This window comes from Pelophylax lessonae (genome assembly GCF_965119305.1).
Source record: "Pelophylax lessonae genome assembly, chromosome: 5".
NCBI lineage: Eukaryota > Metazoa > Chordata > Amphibia > Anura > Ranidae > Pelophylax > Pelophylax lessonae.
The window spans coordinates 314490758-314515829 of record NC_138772.1 but is presented as its reverse complement, the minus strand read 5'-3'; the positions used below and the strand labels follow the sequence as shown (position 1 = coordinate 314515829).

General features: G+C 48.9%; 1 protein-coding gene across 1 annotated transcript in view; it reads right to left on the bottom strand.

Moving 5' to 3' along the window:
- Positions 1-25072, bottom strand: part of ZCCHC2 (zinc finger CCHC-type containing 2) — a 181607-nt gene that overhangs the window by 27957 nt on the left and 128578 nt on the right. Inside the window, exon 11 of the mRNA XM_082259718.1 lies at positions 19368-19453. Coding sequence (XP_082115844.1) covers positions 19368-19453 — 86 coding nt within the window. The remainder of the gene's footprint in view (positions 1-19367; positions 19454-25072) is intronic.

Genomic DNA, 25072 nt, shown 5'->3' with positions numbered 1-25072 from the left:
CGCTATAAAGTATTAACTTAAGGGGGCTGAATAATTTTGCACGCCCAATTTTTTCAGTTTATTTGTTAAAAAAAGTTTGAAATATCCAATAAATTTTGTTCCACTTCACGATTGTGTCCCACTTGTTGATTCTTCACAAAAAATTACAGTTTTATATCTTTATGTTTGAAGCCTGAAATGTGGCAAAAGGTCGAAAAGTTCGAGGGGGCCGAATACTTTCCCAAAGCACTGTGTGTATGTACATACACATACAAATATACATGCACACATATACACACAGTATCTCACAAAAGTGAGTACACCCCTCACATTTTTGTTAATATTTTATTATATCTTCATGTGACAACACTGAAGAAGTTACACTTTGCTACAATGTAAAGTAGTGAGTGTACAGCTTGTATAACGGTGTCAATTTGCTGTCCCCTCAAAATAACTCAACACACAGCCATTAATGTCTAAACCGCCGGCAACAAAAGTGAGTACACCCCTAAGGGAAAATGTCCAAATTGGGCCCAAAGGGTCAATATTTTGTGGGGCCACCATTATTTTCCAGCCCCTCTTGCACATGGTGTTCACCGGAGCTTCACAGGTTGCCACTGCAGTCCTCTTCCACTCCTCCAGGACGACATCACAGATCTGGTGAATGTTCGAGACCTTGCACTCCTCCACCTTCCGTTTGAGGATGCCCCACAGATGCTCAATAGGATATCAATACTGTGTCTTGCCTACAGTCAAGCATGGTGGGAGTGTCATGGTCTGGGGCTGCATGAGTGCTGCCAGCACAGTTCATTGAGGGAACCATGAATGCCAACATGTACTGTGACATACTGAAGCATAGCATGATCCCCTCTCTTTCGGAGACTGGGCCGCAGGGCAGTATTCCAACATAACGACTCCAAGACGACCACTGCCTTGCTAAAGAAGCTGAAGGTCAAGGTTATGGACTGGCTAAGTATGTCTCCAGACGTAAACCCTACCTAGCATCTGTGGGGCATCCTCAAAACAGAAAGTGGGAGGAGCACAAGGTCTCCAACATCCACCATCTCCATGATGTTGCCATGGAGTAGTGGAAGAGGACTCCAGTGGCAACATGTGAAGCTCTGGTGAACTCCACGACCAAGAGGGTTAAGGCAGTGCTGAAAAATAATGGTGATCACACAAAATATTGACACTTTGGGCACAATTTGGACATTTTCACTTAGGAGTGTACTCACTTTAGTTGCGAGCGGTTTAGACTATAATGGCTGTGTGTTGAGTTAATTTGAGGGGACAGCAAATTGACACTGTTATACGAGCTGTACACTCACTACTTTACATTGTAGCAAAGTGTAATTTCTTTTGTGTTGTCACATGAAAAGGTATAATAAAATATTTACAAAATTGTGAAGGGTGTACTCACTTTTGTGAGATACTGTCTATTTATTATATGCCACATATGGTACGTGGAAGCGTAAATACATTGGTGGTGTTTATTATATTCCTGGAATTAGTTTGTTGGCATCCGTAAAAGTTTGTATTGTAAACCTTTTTGTTAACCGTATTGGATTCCGGAGGATTAGCAACCAACATTATGTTTATATTGGATTTCCTGCTGGCTTCTTACTTGCAAGGCAGAGTCAATTATCTGTTTACTGTTATCATGGTAACGTTTTTGCCTCCACAAGTTAAGACCGCATTCACACTGCAGCGGCACGACTTCTGCACGACTTAGGGGGCGACCTGTGAAGTCCCGTGCACCGCGACTTCGGCGCGACTTGCACGGACTTCATATAATGAATGTCTATGCAAGTCGCTCTGAGATCGCCCCGAAGTAGTACAGGACCCTTTTTTAAGCCGGAGCGACTTGTGTTGCTCCTATTAGAACGGGTCCTGTAGCACTGCATGGACCGCGACTTGTCAGCCTGACAAGTCGCGGTAGTGTGAAGGGAGCCCAAGAGTCTTTACCTATCTTTGATTAAGTCTGCAAGGATGCAATGCATCAGGTGGGCAGGATGGTATTAGGATCTGCTTGCTGGTTTACAATAGCAGTACTTAGACTGGTTTTAGGATATCCTTGTGTGCATTGTTTACATGTGAGTGGATTACTAAGGATTAATTAATTTATTTTAACATGGTATGCACTATGAAGCTTTCCATGTGAGCATCTAAACCCTGTGTGGGCGATAAGAACTGTGGAGTTGATCTCTTAAAGCGATGAGACCTATTTACCAGTGAGGTCCACCACTGGAGGTGAGGGCACATCTTTTAATGTACACTTGTGTGACAAGTAGAGAAGATTTCACAGGATTGCTAAACTACCATTATATTTGTGTTCAATGAATGGAGGTTTTGCTGTGATTCACATAAGAGTGTGGGTCTTTTTTTTGGACTGACACTTTCTTTGCATTAAGCAAGTTTTTCTTCATACACATTTATTTACTGATTTATAGGTTTATTCACTGCATTTACCTATAAAGTAAGGATTGATTGTTTTGGACTGATACGATTACACATTGGATGTGTTTGCACATTGAAATATTAAAATTGCATGTTTATTATAGTAGTTTGAGCGCTTTACTATTTTTCATTGCTCATTCTATTTTCGTTATTGTGACTGCACATTTTAGTGGGGGCTGCTCCACTGGGTTTTCTTTCCATGAATTTTTTTTTTTTTTTTTTTAATGGTAGCAGATATTTAATTATTTTTCTTAATGATTATGAGCTGCTAATCTACTGCCCAATTTGCCATTATAATCAGGCTGCTGCTAAAATCACTGCATCTGTAGATACAGCTGGGTGTTCTCTTGTAAATACAGCGGGGGAAATACATTTTTGATTCCCTGCAGATTTTTTAAATTTGTCCACTTACAAAGAAATGAAGGGTCTATAATTTTTATCATAGGTGTATTTTGATAAAGACAGAATATCTACCAAGAATCCAGAAAAAACACATGATACAAATGTTATAAACCGAGTTGCAGTTCATTGAGTAAAATAAGTATTTGATCCCCAAGCAAAACATCACTTCGTACTTGGTGGAGAAACCCTTGTTGGCAAGCAGAGGTAAGACATTTCTTGTAGTTGGTGACCAGCTTTTCACACATCTCTGGAGGGATTTTGGTCCACTCTTCTTTACAGATCGTCTCTAAATCCTTAAGGTTTTTTGGCTGTCTCTTGACAACTCGAAGTTTCAGCTCCCTCCATAAATTTTCTATAGGATTAAGGTCTGGAGACCGACTAGGAGACTGACTAGGTCACTCTATGACCTTAACGTGTTTCTTCTTGAGCCACTCCTTTGTTGCCATGGCGTATGTGTTGGGTCATTGTCATGCTGGAATATACATCCAGGACCATGTTCAGTGTTAAGGCTGACACAAGAAGGTTCTCATCCAAGATTTTACAATACATGGCCTCGTCCATTGGCCCCTCAGTGCGGCAGTAGGCCTGTACCTTTAGCAGAGAAACAGCCTCACAGCATCAGGTTTCCACCTCAGTGCTTGACTGCAGGGATGGTGTTCTTAGGGACAGTCAGCATTTTTCTTCCTCCAAACATGGCGAGTCGAGCTAATGCCAAAGAGCTCAATTTTGGTCTCATCTAACCACAGCACTTTCTCCCAATCCCTCTCTTAATCATTTAGATGTTCACATGCAAGAGTGTACATGTGCCTTCCTGAGGAGGGGGACTCTCCATGTTTGGAGGAAGAAAAATGCTGACTATGATCCTAACACCACCATACCTACAGTTAAGCACAGAGGTGGAAACATGTTGCTTTGGGGCTATTTCTCTGCTAAAGGTACAGACCGACTGTGCCGCATTTGAGGGGCAAATGGATGGGGCCATATATTGTAAAATCTTGCATGAGAACCTTCTTCCCTGAGCCAAAACACTGAAGATGGGTCATAGAAGGGTCCTTCTGCAAGAAAATGACCCAAACCATACTGCCAAGGCAACAAAGGAGTGGCTAAAGAAGAGGGACATTAAGGTTATTGAGTGGCCTAGCCAGAGAGAGCTGAAACTTCAAGTTGTCAAGCGACAGCCAAGAAACTTTAAGGATTTAGAGAAGATCCGTAAAAAAGAGTGGACCAAAATCCCTCCTGAGAGGTGTGCAAACCTGGTCTCTAACTAAAAGAAACATCCTAGCTCTGTGCTTGCCAACAAGGGTTTCTCCACCAAGTCATGTTTTGCTTGGGGATCAAATACTTATTTTACTCCCTGAACTGCAACTCAAATTATAACATTTGTATCATGTGCTTTTTTCTGGATTTTTGGTTGCATTTCGGTCTATCATTTAAAATACACCTATGATTAAAAAAAAACAAAAAAAAAAAAAACAACAAAAAAAAAAAACAACATTATAGACCCGTCATTTCTGTCTAAGTGGGCAAATTCACAAAATCTGCAGGGGATCAAATAATGGGATTTTTGACTTACCCTAAAATCTCTTTCTCTGATGTTCATTGACGGACACAGCTCCTGATCTTCTTAACCATTGGGTTATACTTCCCCCCTACAGAAGTAGGACACTATGGGCTGTCCCAGGGGGTATACGTCCTCTCTCTGCTATAGGTTCTCAGTTTAGTTAAAAGCAGTGTCAGAAGAATTACAACTCCACAGAGGGGTGGGTGCTGTGTCCATCAATGAACATCAGAGAAATGGATTTTACGGTAAGTCAAAAATCCCATTTTCCCTTTCATTCATTGACGGACACAGCTCTTGATCTTAACCGTTGGGACGTCCCAAAGCAGAGGGGTGGGAACAGCGAAAAACTGGATTTTTGACTTACCGTAAAATCCTTTTCTCTTAAGTTCACTGATGGACGCAGTTCTCGCCGATTCATATCAGTAGGGTAAATACTGCCCCCTACAGGAGTAGGACACTAGGCAGAAAAAAGTTCTGGCTACGCCTATGCACAGTCCTGGAGGGTACACCCTCTCTTCCTGCATAGGATGCCAGTTTTGTATCAAAGCAGTGTCAGAAAAGTAACACCAACCCAACTCAAAATAGAGGGGCGGGTACTGTGTCCCGTCAATGAACTTGAAAAAAGGATTTTACGGTAAGTCAAAAATCCAGTTTTCTCTATCGTTCATTGACGGACGCAGTTCTCTCTGACTCATATCAGTAGGGACGTCCCAAAGCAGTGCCATAAAATGAGGGGTGGGAACAGCAGAAAAGAACAAGTCCCCAAGACCAAACAAACATAGCCGACAGGCAACATAGGACTCCACAGCACAAAAGATGAGGCCCACCTGAAAACAAACACCCTCAAGGAAGGCCAAAAGCCCCCCAAGCAGCCGCCAGCAAAAAACCTTGCGCCCAAAAAGAGGCATCTGCAGATGCCAGCACATCCACCTTATAAAACGTGGTAAAGGTGTGAGCAGACTACCAGGAAGCCGACTTGCAACCTAGAGCACAGATGTACACAAGGCGAAAAGCCCAGGAAGCACTAGGTGCCCGAGTAGAATGTGCCGAAACAGGGAAAGGTAGGACCTGATCCCTAATTGAATAAACCTGCATCACCGTCTGTCCGATCCATCTGGGAATAGACGCAGCAGACGCAGGCAGTCCCGTTCACGGGCCATCCGTAAGTAAAGAGAGCGAGCCTGACTCACGAAAAGACTCGGTAGTTACCAAGTACACCATGAGTGCCCACACTCTAAACAGAGTAAGCAATGCACATTCCTTAGGATGTGAGGGCTCAGGACACAAGATGGGAATACAATGTCCTCGTGCAAGTGAACACCAGAAACAACCTTTGGAGGGAAGGACGGATTAGGACGAAGTACTACTTGGCCCCATGATCAACATATAGGGAGGACGACAGGACAATGTTGCCAGTGCCGACACCTCCACGCAGAGCGACCGCAACCAAGAAGGCCACCTTCTGTAATAAGGTAGGCAGGGGATACCCTCGAATACTCGCAAACAGGGGGTCTAAAAGAACCGACTGCACCAAATCAAGGTCCCCAGTGGGTGACGGAGGTCGCACTGGAAGCACCAAGTGTCGCCCCTGGAAGAAGTCACGCACCAGGGCACAGGCGGCCAACGGCCTTCGGAAGAAATTTGCCAAAACGGAAACCCAACCCGACAGTACTCAAGGCCAACTTGTGATCAACTCCCCATTGAAGGAGGCCAAGATCCGGGCCACCAAGAGCGAGGGGGAGCCCACGCAATATATGACTATCTCGTATGATGAATAAAAAAAAAAAAATCACCCTAGAAGTTGATTCCTACGTTTCAAGCAGGGTGGGAAACACTGAGGCAGCCAAACTCCCATCCTTCAGCACCTGGCATTAAACAGCCAATTCTGCAAAGTCAGCGACCGCAAAGTCGGACGGGAGATGGGCCCTGGAGACAATAACTCCTCCCTGAGAGGAATTCTCCAAGGAGCATCTGCGGCCAGCCTGACCAGGCCAGCATACAAAGCTCTGCAAGGCCCATCCGGAGTCACGAGAAAGACCAGAATCCCTTCCGCCCCAATCCTGCAAAAAATTCTTGGTAGCAACTTGGGAGGAGGAAAGGCAGACCGCAGCTGAGACTGACCTTGGCCCATCCGTGAGCACACACGACCATGCCGGCGGCAGCCGTGCGCAGGTGACCATGCTAAACTCCATGGCATCGTTCAAGTTGAACCTAGCAAATGTTCTTGCCCATGACAGAACCCATGGTGCCACCATTGCACCCGCCAGAGGGTTCGGGAGCGACAAACCACAGCACTACCCTGTAGATGCGATGCCAACAGGTCCACGCCTGAAGTGCCCCCACCGAAGGCACAACTGCAGAAACCCCTCCGGATGAAGGGACCATTACCCTGCATCCAAGGCCTGTCACCTGAGGCAATCCTCCCGCCAAGGTTTCCACACCTGAAAAGGGAACAGCGGAAGAGCAGGAACAAGGCGCAGTGCCCAACGAAGAATTGACACATCCAAAGCCGCAAGGACACCCTTGGTGAATGACATAAGCCATGGTCATGGCGTAGTTGATTGAACATGCACCGGGCAGCTGCCTGATCCAGTGAACCAGGCAAAGCCGGATCGCTCTCAGCCCCAGGTCATTGATCGGTAACCTGGATCCTCCAGGGACCATGCCCTGGAAGCAGAGAATCTGCCGAGGACTCCTTCCCACCCAGACAGGCTCGCATCTGTGTTGATAAGTGTTCAGGAAAAAGGGGAGGAAGGATTCCAGCTCAAGACTCCCTGGTCAGCCAGCTCAGCCAGATCCGAAAGTCCTGAGAGTTTGGATTCTAGTCCCAATCGAGAAGGATTGCCTTCTGGGGGATCTCCCAGAGGGATTGAGCGAACAGGACCATCTCGAAAGACTGCACCATCAGTCTCAGAACTCGCATACAGGTCCGAAGGGACGACCATGTGCGGGACATGAACCGCAGTCTGCAGTTCCAAGAGTCTTTTCCCCGGAGGGAGAAAACACCCTGACTGAGGGCTAGTCCAGTCAGGCCCAGATAGTCCAGTCTCATGAAAGGGACCATGGATGACTTCTGAAGGTTCAGAACCCACCTGAACTCCTCCAGAGTCCTCGTGATGACTTCCAAATCCATTTGTCAGCACCGTAGGAGACTCCGCATGGAGAAGCAGATCGGCCAGGAACCCCGGACCGATACGCCCTGCTGCCGAAACACCACCAGGACCGGAGTCACACCTTTGTGAAAACCCTAGTAGCATAAGCTAGACCCAAGGGCAACGCCACAAACCAATAGAGATCCTTCCCCATGGCAAAAAACCGAGAACCCGTAGGTGTCCCGAACATAACAGGATGTGAAGGTAGGCAGCTTGATGTCTATGGAGGGCCAGGAATCCCCCTGATGCAGGGAGGCCACCGCCGTGCAAACCGATATCAATTTGAATTTTTTATTTGCACTGAACCATCAAAGGACCAGTTTGTCCAGCTTGTTGAACCAGAGCCTGAACTGCCCCACTGAGCGCAAGTAAGCGATCCGAGAACAGCCGTACATTGGAAGGGGAAAAAAACCTTACCGGAAATAAACGGATCGGGACTCGATTTTGCAACTGGACCGCATGACCTCCTGAACCCAGCAGCCTGGGATCCGGGCCAGCCGCAGGTTCTCGACCGGCAAGGACCCCCACCCCCTAGATGGGTGAGGAAGCACCTTCAGGCCGAGTAGGCCTAGTCCGCAGGTCTGGAAAAAAAGGATCTCATGTTCTCCAGACCAGAGTAATTTGGAACCTCACGCAGATGTCTGGAAGGACTTCGCCACATCCAACGCCCCCCGAGGAACGAAGAAACTGTTTGCGAGGCGAAAGGGAAGAACCCTAACTGTGACAAAGGCACTTACCTTTGTTAGCCTGTGGAAGAAAACACTTCCCCCCCCCCGTGAGACCCTTATATAACGTCATCTAGGGCAGTGCCAAACAGGCGATCCCCCTGAACAGGGAGATCCATTAAGACTGTTGTAGAAGTTTGATCCGCAGATCAACACTACGGTCACGTAGACGCTGGACAACCACCACGGAAAACAACAAGGTGACCCATACAAGGGAGCCTCGACCAGTGCGGCATCGCAAAAAAACTGCAGCCCCTGCGCCAGCTGGTCCAACAGCTCACCAAGGACAAGAGGGACATACCCCACACCAAGTCACTGTGGTAGAACTCTGTCCAACAGGCAGAGTCTGCGTGGCAAGGGAAAAAATAAACACTGTTCCAAGTGCAGAATACACCGGGGAGTAAAGATTGCAGGCCACAGCCCGCGCCATCCTATCCCCCAAGTCCTTACAGGACGGGGATTCCTCCACTGGAACAACGGCAAACACCCATTCAGCTAGAGACCGTACGTCCACCAAAGGCGGAACAGTCCTCTGTACCAGAGACTCCCCAAAAGGACAACGTCCAACGGCCGCTTAGACACCCCAGGGTAACGTCTCAGGATGGTCCCCTGCTACATGAGCAGCCAGCAAAAAGGCAGCTCCAGATGACATGTGGGTGGCAGATGCCACCTACGCCCCAGGCGCAGCTGCGACCCCCAAATCGCAGGGTGTCATGCACCGAAACAGCCAGTGCATCCAGCAGCGCCTGTTGCGGCAGGGGAGGTAGAAATGTAATCCTCATAATCGGATTAGACAGGGTGCGAGGTAACAGACCCAGGAGGGAGGCCCCACATCTGAGGCGGCTGAGCAAGACTCAGACTCTGAGACATCAGATGAGGCAGGGGTAGGCAGAGAAACGTTTCAGTGCACCTACCACCTTCACCCGGGCCCAAATGTTTCCCGAACTGCGGAAACGGCATCGACGGACAGTGGAGATCCGGAAGGCCCTGCGGCCTCTGTGAGGGGGTCAGTTGGGAACAAATGGCCTGCAGGGTCCATACTGAACCGGGAAACCCACCAGCAACTCTAAAGCGGCACCACATCGCTACAGCACCCCCTGAAGGTCAGGCACGCACTAACAGATCCCCACAGGGAGGGACCACCCTCATGACATACTATCCTCCAGGCACTCCCACCGGACTCCACAGCAAACAATTCACAGCAAGATGGCCGCCACCATAGAAGCAGACAGAGGCTACAACAAAATGTTAACCCCGCGCGGGAATCTGGGCCCAAAGGGGACCCCTCCCCCCCCCCAAACGCCCATACACAGCAGAAACCCCCAAGGCACCCCCCTCCCTGCAGGATCGGTCAAGCACCGCAGACGGCCCACTCCCCCAGCCCCCCCCCCCCCCATGCGGCCTCGACACTAGGCCCTAGCCTCAGGTAGGCCCAAACAATGGGAGGGGGTAAAGGGGGTGGTGGAGAGGAGGGGGGTCACAACAGGACAGAGGGAACCCTGGAGTGTGAGGGTCTGACCATCCCAGAGAGAGGGCCCGCGTCCACCCCAAAATCCGCCAGGGAGGGGGGGGGGCGTTTACTCATCATACCAGGAACACAGGCAGGCGCCATCTCATGACAGGACCCCACGCCACTGGAGTAGGGGGGCTGTCGGTCAAATAGGAATGCTGCGACATCAGTCTAGACCCTGTCGTGTGCGTCCTGGCGAGACATTTTACTCGCGGGGCCAGTCCCTGTACAGTGGGACTATGTCGCGGCCGACCCAGCGCGGAGCTAAGGCCTGCATGTGCTTGATGGCCAGACTGGGGTGACCACTGGATATGGGGGTCCAGGCTGTCGCCCAGTCCAGCCTAATTGCTAGAAGACCTCCGGGACTGTCCATAGGCGTAGCCAGAACTTTTTTCTGCCTAGTGTCCTACTCCTGTAGGGTGCAGTATTACCCTACTGATATGAATCAGAGAGAACTGCGTCCGTCAATGAACGATAGAGAAAATAGATTCCCAGGGATAAACTATAGCCAACCAGGCAACCAGGAGCTCAACAACTGGGGCCCACCTGAAAAGAACATACAAACTCAGAGGATCAGGTCCCCTAAACAGCAGCCTGCAAACCAAAAGGAGCGACCGCAGATGCCAACACATCCACTTTATAGAACTTTGTGAAAGTGTGTACCGACGACCAGGTGGCCGCCTTGCAAACCTGCGTCACTGACCCCTGATGATGGAAGGCCTAGGAGGCACTAAGCGCTCGAGTAGAATGCGCCTTGATAGGGAAAGGAGGAACCTGACACTTGGATAGTGAGTGTGATTTCCTAACAGACTCCGTAGCTGCCAGGTACGCCCTAATTGCCCGGACCACATCCAAGGCATGCAAAGCAATTTCCTTTGGATGTTTTGGCCTGGGACACAGGGAAGGAAACACAATGTCTTCATTCAAATGAAAATCAGACAACCTTTGAAAGGAACGACGGACAAGGGCGAAAAACCACCTTATCTCTGCTAACCACCAAAAGGTGGACAGGATAACGCTGCCAATTCCAACACCCTGCGTGCAGAGGTGATAGCCACCAAAAAGGCCACCTTTTGGGACAGCGTAAGCAGGGGAATCTCCTGAATAATCTCAAAAGGGAGGCTTCTGGAGGACCGAGAGCACCAAACTGAGGTCCCAAGGTGGTAACGGAGACCACACTGGAGGAGCCAAGTGCCAAACTCCCTGAAGAAAATTAGGGAGTGTGTGGCCAAGGGCCGTAGAAAGAAAACCGCTAAGGCCAACACCTGGCCCTTGATAGAACTCAAGGCCAGCTTCTGCTCAATCCCCCGTTGAAAGTAGGTTGAGATTCGAGCCACCAAAAAAGAACGAGGATGAATCCCAAGAGACTCACTGCGCAATGTAAGTCTTCCATGTACGATGGTAAATCTTCCTAGAAGTAGATTTCCTAGCTTTTAACAGCGTTGGAATAACCGACTAAGACAAACCTCTTTCCATCAGCCCCGACCAAGCCGTCAAAGCCAGCGACTGTAAAGCAGGATGGAAGATCTGTGGGACGGCAGATCCTCCCTGAGAGGAAGCTTTCAAGGAACGTCAGCGACCAGCCGCACCAGGTAGACGTACAAAGCCCGGCGACGCCAGTCCGGGGCCAAGATGACCGGAATCTCTTCTGCCTCGATCCTGCGTAGAAGTCTTGGCAGAAGCTTGAGAGGAGGAAAGGCATAAATCGGTCGATACTGACTCCATGGTGCCACCAATGTGTCTGTGGCACACGCCAGAGGATCCCGTGACAGAGCCGCAAACCTCTGCACCTTTTTGTTAAGCCAGTACTCCAACAGATCCATCTCGCAAATGCCCCACAGGAAACGCAACTGATGAAACCCCTTTTCGGATGAAGGGACCACTCCCCTTGGTCCAACGCCTACTGACTGAGGTAATCAGCATTGTCCGATTGAATGCGCACTGGACATCCCTGAAGACCATCCGTTTAATGGTTCAGGCACAGTCTGATCGCTTAGAGTTCCAAGACTTTGATTGGTAGTCTGGACTCTTCCAGTGTCCTGATCCCCTGAGCAGAATTTTTGCCAAGGACGCCTTCCCAGCCGGACAGGCTGGTATCTGCAGTGCCCACTGACCAATACAAGGGAGGAAGGATTTCCCAAGTCGAAGGGTGAAGCCACCATATCAAGGACTCTATGTCCTGACTGAAGTCTTGTCCCATTTGGCCAGAATCATCTTTTGCCGGGGCCTCGTATGGAACTGTGCAAAAGGAACCGCCTCGAAGGTAAACACCATCAGGCCAAGCACTAGCATGAAAGTCTGGAGGGATGACCATCTGCTGGACAGCAGGAGACGAATCGCAGCCTGAAGTTTCTGGAGCTTGTCCAGAAGGAGGAGCCCTCTGGCTAAGGTCGAGTTCAGATTCAAACCGAGATAGTCCAGCTTTGTGGACGGAAGTAGAGCAGACTTCTGAAAATTCAGAATCTAGCCGAACTCCCTCAGAGTTCACATGGTTTTCCACCAGAGCATTAGGAGACACTGCTCACAGAAGTTCGTTAAAGTAGCCCAGTACCACGATCCCCCCATTAGCGTAACAATGCTAGCACTAGGGCTAACACTTTTGTGAAGACACGGGGAGTGGAGGCGAGACCAAAGGGTAACGCCACAAACTGATAATGTTCCTATCCCACGGCAAAGCAGAGAAAGCGATGGTGACCGGCGCATATTGGAATGTAAAGGTAAAGATCCTTGATGTCGATAGAAGAAAATCTCCCTGATGCAGGGATGCCCCCACTGTGCGAATGGACTCCTTTCTGAACTTCTGTACCCACACAAAGCAGTTCAGCGCCTTGAGGTCCAGGACTGGACGCACCTTGAATTCCTTCCTGGTATTGGGGGGGGGGATCCCACCGCCAAAGTCACCGTCCAGGCCCTGCTATTTTCAATAGCAAACCATTGTAAAATGCCCGGACTACACAAACATGGCCGCCGTGCATTGAACACACAGGCTACAGCAAATTGGCGGCACCACCAGGCTGCCAGCAACACAGAGGGGATCCCTAGGCCTCAGAAAATGGGACAGGCAGGAAGCCCCCCCCCACAGCCAATTGCCCCGTCACACACCCCCTGCCCCCCGTAGCCAGCACAGCACCCTGTCCACGCCACAGGTGGTGGACCAGTCCACCCCCACAGCCCCAGTAGAGGAGGGGGGATGGGGGGCTGTGTCAGTCAATGAACAAAAGAGAAATTATTTTCCCCACTGTATGGCTGGGAATAGGCTAGTAGGCTGGAAAGATCATTGGATAAAGCAATCTACTAAATAACTGACTGTACGGTCTCTCAATTTAAAGAAAAAGCAGTACTCTCAAGGTGGACTCTCAAGGCCCTCATATAAAGTGTTCATAGCAAAGGAGGTGAATACTTATGCAATTAAGACTTTTTAGGTTTGTATCTGAAAGTATTTTTGAAAACCCATGTTGATTATTTTTTTCCCCATTCTATTTGTAGTGTGGAGGTTAAGAGTCAGGTTGGGTATGACAAGTGCAAAAATTATACAGTAAAAGCTGTTGGTGTGTTGCAATTTATGGTTATGAGAGGTTTGTGCCAAATATAAAATATATTAATTCTCATAAGCTTACAATAAATGCACCAGATAACTTTCTGTCTAGGTTAAGCTGGATAAAGTTTTATTAGAATTGTTTTTAGCACGTAATTGTCTACTACTGAGCTTTTCTACTGGGCGCCATTTTAAAGCTTATTGTCTGTTTAATATTTTCAAAAGAAAAGATTCCAGATTTTGACAAAGTCAACGGCCCGCACAAGACCGCAATGCTGAGAACATTCCAAAAGGAGGGACATCTCTGCTGATGGTAAGCCTATATCTCTAATATTACACACATAGGGATTCAAAAAGCAGCCAATATGTACAAGTCACTTCAGTACACATGTGCTGTCCAATATTTAATATTTAAATGTTATTACACACGTGTGTGTGTATATAATATATATATATATATATATATATATATATATATATATATATATATATATATAAAAAAAACAGAATTTTTGTAGAATCTTACCGTAAAATTCCTTTCTCCGAGTTCTGACAGTCGCCGCCCACTCATTCAGTCTTCACCAATGGGTATTGACCTCTTATCCATAGGAGCAAGCTAGGCATAAGACGTGTTAAAAACAAAGTAATTTACATAGACACACCTATGGGGGCTGTCCTAATGGTTCAATACCCCCCTGCTATCAGCCATCTCAACTCAGTTTGGTAGCAAGCAGTTAGATTCCAAAGAACCCCAAATAGAGGGGCGGCGACTGTCAGAGGACTCAGAGAAAGGAATTTTACGGTAAGATTTTACAAAAATTCAGTTTTCTCTGACAGTCGCCGCCCACTCATTCAGTCTTCACCAATGGGATGTCCCAAAGCAGTGTAGACATGAGGGGTGGGAAAACTTAACCGTCACAAAGGCAACGCAGCACCCACGTCAGAGAAAGGAACCTTACGTGAACAGAAAGGTTTCCTCTGGGCAACAGAAAAGCTCAACTGGAGCAACAACCCAGGAAAGCAAATAAACAAGGTGGAAAACAACCCCAACAGCCAGGGACCCGCAAAACTAGGGTCCCCTTAAGGTACTGCTGCACACAGAACTTTGCGGCCAAATGAGGCATCTGCCGATGCCAGAACATCAAGTTTGTAGAATTTTGAAAAGGTGTGCACTGACGACCAAGTCGCAGCCTTGCACACCTGGGCCACCGAAGCTTGATGCCGGAAGGCCCAGGACGCACTCACCGCTCTGGTAGAGTGCGCCTTGACAGGGAAGGGCGGTACCCGCTCCTTAATCGGGTAGGCCTGTACAATCGTCTGTCTGAACCATTTTAAAATGGTCGCCGCAAACGCAGCCACACCCTTCCGAGGTCCCTCAGGAAGGACAAAAAGAGAATCCGACTTCCAAAAGAATTCAGTGGACGACAGGTAAACCCTGATCGCCCTGACAACATCCAAGGAATGTAAGGCAAACTCCTTAGGATGTTTTGGATTCGCACAAAGCGAAGGCAAAACAATGTCCTCATTAAAGTGGAGTTGCACCCATTTTTAATAAATTGGATTACATAGATGTATGTAATCCACTTTAATTTAAAACTACTTTTACCAATGGAAAGTTTTTTTTTTTTTAATAGTAAATACCTTATTTTCTGCTTTATTTATCCTCTCCTCACTTCCGGGTCTGGTCGGCGATTACGTCATTCGGCGATTCGCAGTGTGTGCTGGGATGGCATGAAATCTCGCTTTATTACACAGGAGATGAGCTGCACTGCGTGTTCTGCCCCGCCTCCGCCCCCTCTCAGTGAGGATATAATGCTTTCACTCCTCGCTCACTGAGAGGAGGCAGGGCAGAGCACGGCCTCAATACACTACATACATACAAGCTCACTGAGAGGAGGCGGGGCGGAGGCGGGCCGGAGCACGGCCTCAATACACTACATACATACAGCTCACTGAGAGGAGGCGGGGCAGAACACGCAGTACAGCTCATCTGTGTAATAATGCGAGATTTCATGCCCTGAGATACATCCCAGCGCACACTGCGAATTGCCGAATGACGTAATCGCCAACCGGACCCGGAAGTGAGAAGACGATAAATAAAGCAGAAAATCAGGTATTTACTATCAAAAAAAAAATAAATAAAAAAACTTTCCATTAGTAAAAGTCGTTTTAAAGGGGATTACATACATCTAAAGTGACTAAAATGGGTGGAACTCCACTTTAAGGTGGAATTCAGAAACCACCTTTGGAAGAAAGGACTGGTTAGGTCGCAAGACCACCTTATCCTTATGAACCACCAGATAAGGGGAACGGCAGGACAAGGCCGCCAACTCCGACACTCTGCGGGCAGAAGTGATCGCCACTAGAAAAGCAACCTTTTTTGACAGCAGAGGCAAGGAAATGTGCCTGATGTTTTCAAAGGGAGGACATTGCAAAACGGACAGAACCAAGTTCAAGTCCCATGGAGGTAGAGGCGCCCTCCGAGGAGGGGCCAAATGACGCACACCTTGAATAAAGGTGCGAATCAAAGAGTTAGACGCCAAGGAGCGCTGAAAAAGGACGGCCAGTGCAGACAACTGGCCCTTAATCGTGGTCAACGCAAGGCGCTGGTCCACACCAGTTTGTAGGAAGGCTAACACCCTCGCCACCGAATAAGAGCGAGGAGGGAAGCCCCTGGATTCACACCAGGCAAAATAAGCCTTCCAGGTACGGTAATAGATCTTACGAGACGAGGCTTTTCTAGGCTTGAGCAGAGTAGGAATAACCTCTGAGGAGAGACCCCTGTCCCTCAGGACATGGCTTTCAACAGCCACGCCGTTAAAGCCAGCGACTGTAAAGCAGGATGGAAGATCGGTCCCTGCGACAGCAGATCGTCTCGTAACGAGAGTTGAATGATGTCCGCGTACCAAGACCAGCGCGGCCAGTCTGGTGCCACCAGAATCACCAACTTCGGTTCCGAGACCAACCTGCGAAGGAACCTGAACAACTGAATCGGAGGAAAGGCATATATCAGACGATACCGGTGCCAAGGCACCACTAGCGCATCCGAGGCGTCTGCCAGAGGATCGCGCGTTCTTGCCACGAACCTTCCCATCTTGTTGTTTAGCTGGGACACGAACAGATCCACATCCGGGGATACCCATTTCGCACACAGCATTTGAAACACCTCCGGGTGTAGGGACCATTCCCCCTGGTCCAGGGTCTGGCGGCTCAGATAATCGGCCTGCCAATTCTCCACACCCGGAATGTGAACTGCCAAAATGCCCAAGACAGAATACCGGTCACTTCCTGGGCCGCCCGGGCACTCCTGGTGCCCCCTTGGTGATTGATGTAAGCCACCGCTGTGGCATTGTCCGTCTGCACCCGTACAGGGCGACCCTGAAGACGATCCGACCAATGGAGCAGGCACAGCCAGATCGCTCTCAATTCCAAGATGTTTATCGGCAGGGAGGATTCCTCCACCGACCAAGTGCCCTGGGCAAACAGATTGCCCAGAACACCACCCCAGCCCGACAGGCTGGCATCCGTGGTAATCACCGTCCACAGCAACGGCCGGAAGGACTTCCCTTCCGTTACGGCCGGGGACTGGAGCCACCACAGAAGTTCCACTCTGGTTTGGCGACTCAGACACCCTCAGGTCCAAGGACTGAGGTAGCCTCTCCCATCTGGCCAGTATCTCCGCCTGGAGAGATCGCGTGTGAAATTGTGCAAACGGTATCGCCTCGAAGGCTGACACCATCAACCCCAGGGATCGCATACAGGTCCTGAGTGACGAGGAATCGTTGTCCCTGAGGGACCTGACCCCTGATTTGGTTTAAAGGAAGAGCCCCGCTTACCGCGGAAGAACTTACCCCTAGGATTCTGGGGAAGCAGAGTTCCCCCAGTGACACCTTTAACCAATTCATCCAGGGATTCCCCAAAAAGACGATTCCCCGCATAAGGGATGTCAGACACCATCTTCCTGGAAGTCTGGTCAGCCGACCAGCTTTTTAACCAAATCAAGCGACGGTTAAGTACCGCGACCCCCGACAGGCGAGCCACCAACGGGGCCTCATCCAAGGCCGCATCACACAGATACATGACCCCTTGATGAATCAGGTCCACCATCTCCAAGGTAGTAGGGGGGGGGGGCAGAATCAGCCACGAGGGTGCGTCTGAGCACCTTAGCCCAATCTGCCACTGCCTGAGCCACCATGACGGAGGCGAAAATAGGTTTCAGCATGGAACCCACCACCATATAGGAATGGCGGGCAAGGGATTCCAGCCTCCTATCCGTAGGGTCCCGGAACACCGGAGAATCCGCAGTGGGTACCAGAGTGGCCCTGTTCAATCTGGAAACAGTGTGATCCACTTTAGGAGCCACAGACCAGCGCGAATCCGTAGGAGACGCAAACGGACTTGAAACCGTTTACGCACCACAAAATTGCGCTCCAAATTGCGCCATTGTTCATTCACAGTTTCGTGGAACTCAGCGGGGCAAGGAAACACCTGCGCCGCCTTACGGCATCTGCGGGTACCAAAAGAGGACCGCTTGTGCGGAGGATTGGGCTCATCCTCTAAATGTAGTGTATCCTTAATAGCAGTAATCAGCACAGCCATAGCTGCGCGTTCTTTGGCCGTCCCAGGAGGGGAATCATTCCCCTCCTCATCCTCCCCCTCCCCTTCAGACTGGGAAGAACGAGACCCCTCAAGGGGCACACTGTCTACGGCAACCATATCAGAATCTGAATCAGAAGAAAGAGAAAGCCTAGGCCTTTTCTTAGTATCCCGTTCAGCCATCAAAAGATTCACTTTGGACGCTAAAGTCGCAAGTGCAGCAGTCAGAGCAGAAGATCGAGAGGAACCTGAATCATCCACTAAGGCTGGGGGAAATTTGCTGTCCTGGGACTCCATAAAGAAAATTTTTTTTTTTTTTTTTTTTTTTTTTTAGTACTGGCCCTTTAAGCAACAGCGATCCCACCGCAGTACACCGCTATGAAGGACTATGCAAACAGACCCCACAAGTAGGAATGAGCTGACAGCTAGAGATATTCCCCACAAAAAACAGCAAAGACAGACCCCACAAGTGTTACCACACGCCTTCCGATCTCCACTGCAGAGAAAAAGGAAGTGATGTCACCGCTTGAGGCTGAACTAGGAAAAAACAGGCTAAGGAAAAATGGTTGCCCATAGAAAGTAATGGGAGGCCCTGGGAAAATGGCCGCCGACATGTGCACAGGTCGTTCGCGAGGCCAGGGCATACACATAACCTGCTAAACGCTCAATGGCGGGCTGGGACTCCATAAGGCCCTCTGTCCTGGAACACCAGGACGACCAGTGCGGCTCCCAGCTCCGCAACGCAGTCGTCATCCGAAGAATCGACTAACTAAATGCTGAAAAATAAACAGCTAGTAGTGTAAGAAAACACACTTGAGAAAATAAAATCATAAAACAGAAGAAAAGGCTGAGACTGTAGCCCCAGCACAGGGATAGCCTATCTTACTCCTAACTAGGCAGAAGACAAACTGAGTTGGGGTGGCTGATAGCAGGAGGGTATTGGACCATTAGGACAGCCCCCATAGGTGTGCCTATGTAAATTACTTTGTTTTTAACAAGTCTTATGCCTAGCTTGCTCCTATGGATAAGAGGTCAATACCCATTGGTGAAGACTGAATGAGTGGGCGGCGACTGTCAGAGGACGTAAGAGAAATATATTTATTTATTTTTTTATTCACTCTAGAAAGATTTTTCTTCACTTCCTCTCCCAGTAATAATGCTGTTAGCAAGACAGAAAATCTCTTAGTGACGTTTTGGTAAAGCTAGAACCTCGGATAGCTTTTTTTTTTTTTTTGCTTCCTGTGTCCCCACTGGAGATTTCCCCCTTAACTCCTGTCATAGTGCCACAATCATCAGTACAGGACATCTCCAGAAAGGGAAACGGAGAAAAGAAAAAAAAATGGTGGTCAAATTTCTAAGAAAAAAAAAAAAATAGGTGGTACATTTTATTAGTATATATGTAATTCTACTATAGCACTATTGTTAGATTTCACAAAATCAATACACTTACCCTTCAAAGAAGCAACCCGAAAGTTCTGAGATGATTTAATCCCATTTGCTCTGCATGATGACCGACCATCAACTTTCTGATTATTTCTATTTAAAGCACAAGTTTTAAGTTAGAACGCACAGAGAGGCAAATCATGAATATATATATATTTTATATAATATACATATATTTTTTTTTTTTTGCCTACAAACTAGACATGTAATAATTGACAAAAGCTGACTGGGAAAAAAAAAATCATTACACCTGAGCTTTACAATGAGCATAGCTAGTCAGGTACAAAAAAGGAATTTAAAGATTCTCTCTAGAAAGTACCGTTGCCCCTCCACATTACATAAAATAAGAGGTCCACAACTGTCTCCAAAATAATAGACTTGACCGCTGAGCTCAATCTCATTATGAGAAGGGAAGAAGAGATTACCAAAATGCAAGACAGAAGTACCAACCTTTAAACAACCTTGAGTTTTCCATCCACTCCTTTATTACTTACCTCTCTTAATACAAAAACCAACGACCGTGGTTTTTGAGGCCCCACTGAACTGGGCTTCTTTCCGTTGGGCCGCATAGTTGCATATCTCCCTTTGTGCTGGGCGCGCTCCTAGCAGAGACTAGAGTCTCACCAAGAGTCACCTCTTATTGCCTATCACAGATATCACTGTGAAGCCCGCCTCTGTGTTTTCTGTTTTGGTGAATGGATGAGACAGATACATTGTATTTTTTTCTGTCCTTGCAAAGGTCGAAAAAAAAAAATAAGGCACGTGTAGAAGAAAAAAAATGAAATAAAAATAAAAAAATACTTCGATCAAGGCTTGATCTAGGTCAACCCGCAGGGTTAGTGTATGGGTCAGGGTCAAAGGTCAGTACTTAAGATGTGTCTTTTTTAACAACAAAAATAAGTTTTAGGCCCCTTTCACACGAGCAGTGTGCCCGGCTGGGATCGATCCGCTGAGCAGGCGGAAAACAGCTCTGTCTCCGCTCTGTGTGCAGAGATAAAGCTGTCAGAGCCTCGCTCTCCTCTATGGGAGATCGGATGATAATGGACCGCCTGTCCATTTTCATCTGATCTTATCCGATCCTCCGGACAGATGGAAAAACTGGACTTACCATATAATCCTTTTCTCTTAAGTTCATTGACTGACGCAGTCTCTGATGCATATCAGTAGGGTTATACTGCCCCCTACAGGAGTAGGACACTAGGCAGAAAAAAAGGTTCTGGCTACGCCTATGGGCAGTACCAGGAGGTATACCCTCTCACTGTACAGGATGTCCGTTTTGTATCAAAGCAGTGTCAGAGAAATAATACCAACCCAACTCAAAATAGAGGGGCGGGTACTGCGTTCGTCAATGAACTTAAGAGAAGGATTTTACGGTATGTCAAAAATCCAGTTCTATCGTTCATTGACGGAAGCAGTCTCTGATGCATATCAGTAGGGACGTCCCAAAGCAGTGCCAAAAAATGAGGGGTGGGAACAGCAGAAAAAAAAACAAGTCTCATAGGCTAAACATAGCCAACACAGGACTCATCAGAACAACAAGATGAGGCCCACCTGAAACAGTAAACACCCTCAAGAAAGGCCAAAAAGCCCCCTAAACAGCAGCCTGCATAACTTTGTGGCCAAAAGAGGCATCTGCAGATGCCAGCACACCCACCTTATAAAATTTGGTAAAGGTGTGAACAGACGACCAGGTAGCAGCCTTGCAAACCTGAAGCACAGATGCCTAATGGCAAAAGGCCCAGGAAGCACTGAGCGCCTGAGTAGAATGCGCCTTAACAGGGAAAGGTGGAACCTGACCCTTAATTGAATAAGCCTGCACAACTGTCTGTCTGATCCATCTCAAAATAGTCACAGCAGACGCAGGCAGCCCTTTCTTTGGACCATCCGTGAGTACAAAGAGCGAATCTGACTTTTGAAAAGACTCCGTAGTTGCCAAGTACACCCTGATGGCCCGAACCACATCCAGAGTATGCAGTGCGAGTTCCTTAGGATGTTTTGGCTTAGGACACAGGTAACACAATGTCCTCGTTTAAGTGAAAGCTGGAAACCACCTTCGGAAGGAAGGACGGATCCGGACAATTACCACTTTATCCCTGTGAACCACTAGATAGGGAGGACAGGACAAGGCCGCCAGTTCCGACACCCTGCACGCAGAAGGAATAGTCATCAAGAAGGCCACCTTCTGGGATAAGGTAAGCAGGGGAATCTCCCGAATATTTTCAAAAGGACCAACAGGCACCAATTTAAGGTCCCAAGGTGGCAACGGAGATAGCACCGGAGGTACCAAGTGTCGCACCCCCTGGATGAAGTTACGCACCAGGGAATGGGTGACCAATGGCCTTTGGAAGAAAATTGCCAAGGCCGAAACCTGACCCTTGATATTACTCAAGGCCAACTTTTGATCAACTCCCTGTTGAAGGAAAGCCAAGATCCGTGCCACCGGGTAAGGGTGAGGGGGAGCCCCAAGAGACTCACACCACGCAATATACAACTTCCATGTACCATGATAAATCTTTGGCGAAGCCCCTTTCCTCGCTTTAAGCAGAGTGGGAGTCACTAAAGCAGACAATGCCCCGTCCTTCAGCACCTGGCTTTCAACAGCCAAGCCATCAAAGCCAGCGACCGTGAAGCAGGATGGAAGATTGGCCCTTGAGACAGTAAATCCTACCTGAGAGGAAGTCTCCAAGCCTGACCAGGTCGGCGTACCAAGCTCAGAGAGCCCAGTCCGGAGCCACAAGAATGACCAGAATCCCATTCACCTTGATCCTGCGGAGAAGTTTTGGCAGCAACTTGAGAGGAGGAAAGGCATACATCAGCTGATACTGACCCCACGGGGCCACCAGCAGGTCAGCGGCATCTGCCAGAGGGTCCCGGGAGCGGGCCACTAACCTCTGCACTTTTCTGTTGATCCGAGAAGCCAACAGATCTACCAATGAAGGCAAACTGCTGGAACACCTCCGGATGGAGGGACATTCCCCTGCATCCAAGGCCAGTCGACTGAGGTAACCCACCTGCCAATTTTCCACTCCTGGAATGTGAACAGCGGAGAAAGCTCGAACAAAGCATTCTGCCCAATGAAGGATGCCTGCCACTTCCGAGGCCGCAAGGACACTTTTGGTGCCCCTTGGTGATTGACATAAGCCACAGCCGAGGCATTGTCCGATTGAATGCGCACTGGACAACCCTGCAGGTACTCTGTTCAGTGGACTAGGCAAAGCCGGATCCCTCTCAGCTCCAGAACACTGGTATCCAGGATAGTCACAGGTCCGAAAACCGGCAAAGACATCCCCCCATCGCAGATACGGGGGAGGGTGCACCTTCAGGCCGAGGTGGTCTTGTCCGCAGGTCTGGAGAAAGCAGACTTTTGTTTGTCAGACCAAGGTCGCTTGGAACCGCCCGAGGGAGCCTTGAAGGACTATGCCTTATCGACTGACCCCGAGGGTCGGAAAAAACTTCTTGAGTGCTGAAAAAGAGGGACCCCGTCTGCGAAGAGGGTCCTTACCCTTGTTAGCCTGTGGAGGAAAGGTACTCTTCCCCCCTGTGAGACCCTTAGTGATGTCATCCGGGGTAGCTCCAAACAGGCGATCTTCTTGAAAAGGCAGATCAGTCAAGGCCTTCTTTGAAGTCTGATCCGCTGACCAGAACTTTAGCCAAAGTATACGCCGGAGGACCACCACCGGAACCTGACAGTCGCTCTACTGTGGAAGCAGTGTCCAGCGCGGCATCGCAAACAAATTGCAGCCCCTGCACAAGCTGGTACAACCGCTCCTCAAAAGGCAGGAGGGAGACTATTTCCCTCCAACTCACGGCGTAGTAATTTAGCCCATTCAGTCAATGTTTGCGTGACAAGGGCAACCATAAACACCGGTCTTCGTGCAGATCCTGCCAGGGAGTACATATTGTGGGCCACATACTCCGCCTTCCTATCCTCCAGATCCTTTAAGGACAGGGAATCCTCCATTGAAATCACGGTAGCTTTATTCAGCCTGGAGACCGGAGGGTCCACTGTAGGTGGCACAGTCCACTTCTTTAGCAGGGACTCCTCAAAAGGTTAGCCCTAGCAATCCGCTTAGGCACCCCAGAGGAACACTTTGGGCGGTCCCTGTCTTTTTTGAGTATGGCGTCAACATACGCGGGAAAGGGAAAAACCTTTGCCGCTCTGGATGGCTTGTGAGTGCCAAATGTAACATGCACCTCAGTCGCATTCTCCATTTTTAGGGTCTCATGCACAGAGAGTAGTGCATCCACCAGCGCCTTATCTTGTGCGGCAGTGGAGGTAGAAATATCATCCTCACTATCAGAGGAGACAAGGCGCGAGATAGCGGACCCGCCAGGGAGACCTGTATCTGCGGTGGCTGAATCAGACTCAGAACCTGAGACATCAGATGAGGCAGGAGTAGGCAGAGGGAGTTTCTTAGCACCTCGCCCTTTAAAGGCCACCTCTACCCGGAACACAATAGCTTCCAGGACCGCCAAAATTGCATCTGTAGAAAGCTAGGGTCTGGAGGGCCCTGCGGCCTCCCCGAGGGGGTCAGGTGGGGACACAAGATCATGTTGCACCAGGGGAACCCGTCAGCTAAGGCCAAAAACAGTAACAAAAAAAGCTTTCTTTTCCCCAAAAAAGTCCCACCGCGCTACAGCGCCCCCCCAGAGGTTAGGCAGCACGTTGGAGACCCCCAGCAGAGAGAGAGACCCCCAGACTCACAGAACCCATATGCAGCAGGATGCCCAGAATGTCTGTGCAGCACGTGTCAGCAGCAGCTCGATCCAAAAAAGGAAGGATCTGAGAAACCGCGCAGGGTTTGTCTGGCGCCGGCGGTGCACCCAGCCCCCGGGAGTAGGCCCAATAGCCCCCAGTGTGAGGAGGAGGGGGGGGGAGCAGTAGAAGAGGGTCCTCCAGGGGAAGAGGAGGGAATATTTACCCACCGTACCGGAATAGGTGGGTGCCATCTCCTGACCGAACCCCTCTCTGCCAAAGAGTGGGGGGCTGTCAGCCGAATAGGAACGCTGCGACTCGGGGAAAAGACCCGCCGTATGCAACCTGGCGAGACATTAAATTTGCGGGGCCAGTCCCCGTCCAGTGGGACTATGTCGCAGTCGACCCAGTGCGGAGCGAAGGTCTGCACGTGCGCTGGCAAGCTGGGGTGACCACTGGATCTATACAACATCCAGCCCGTCGCCCAGATCTGGCATAGTTGCTTTTAGATCTCGCAGGAAAAAAATCCGGAGAAAAAGCGAACAAAAAAATGATCTAGAAAAAAAACTTTGCCAGGACCAGAGATCCCAGCAAGGAACTAGGTCCTTACTCCTAACTCTAATAAAAATAAAATGTGCAGCGCTAAAATCAATATACAATTTGAGATGCTGAAAAGCTTCAAAATAATATAAAGAAAAAGGGGGGTAGTGTCCACATGAATAGTCCCAATAACAGGTGCAGAGATGTGAATCCACGTGCAAAAAATAGGCTTTCTTCCAGTGACACCAAGGAAAGTGTGAGAAGGGGACACCTTTGTGCTCAGGTATAACAAGCAGCTTACTGAAACTCCGTGGCTGCTCAACTTAATGAGACAGCCTCTCCCAGCTAGTAATAAACCAGTAGGTCGACTGATGTCAAACTCAGGTGCTTCCAAATATCCCAAAGCAGACAGCCTTTTCCGGTAGGTTGTTATACCAATCACATAAGTATATAACACGCTTGGAGCTTCTCATTTA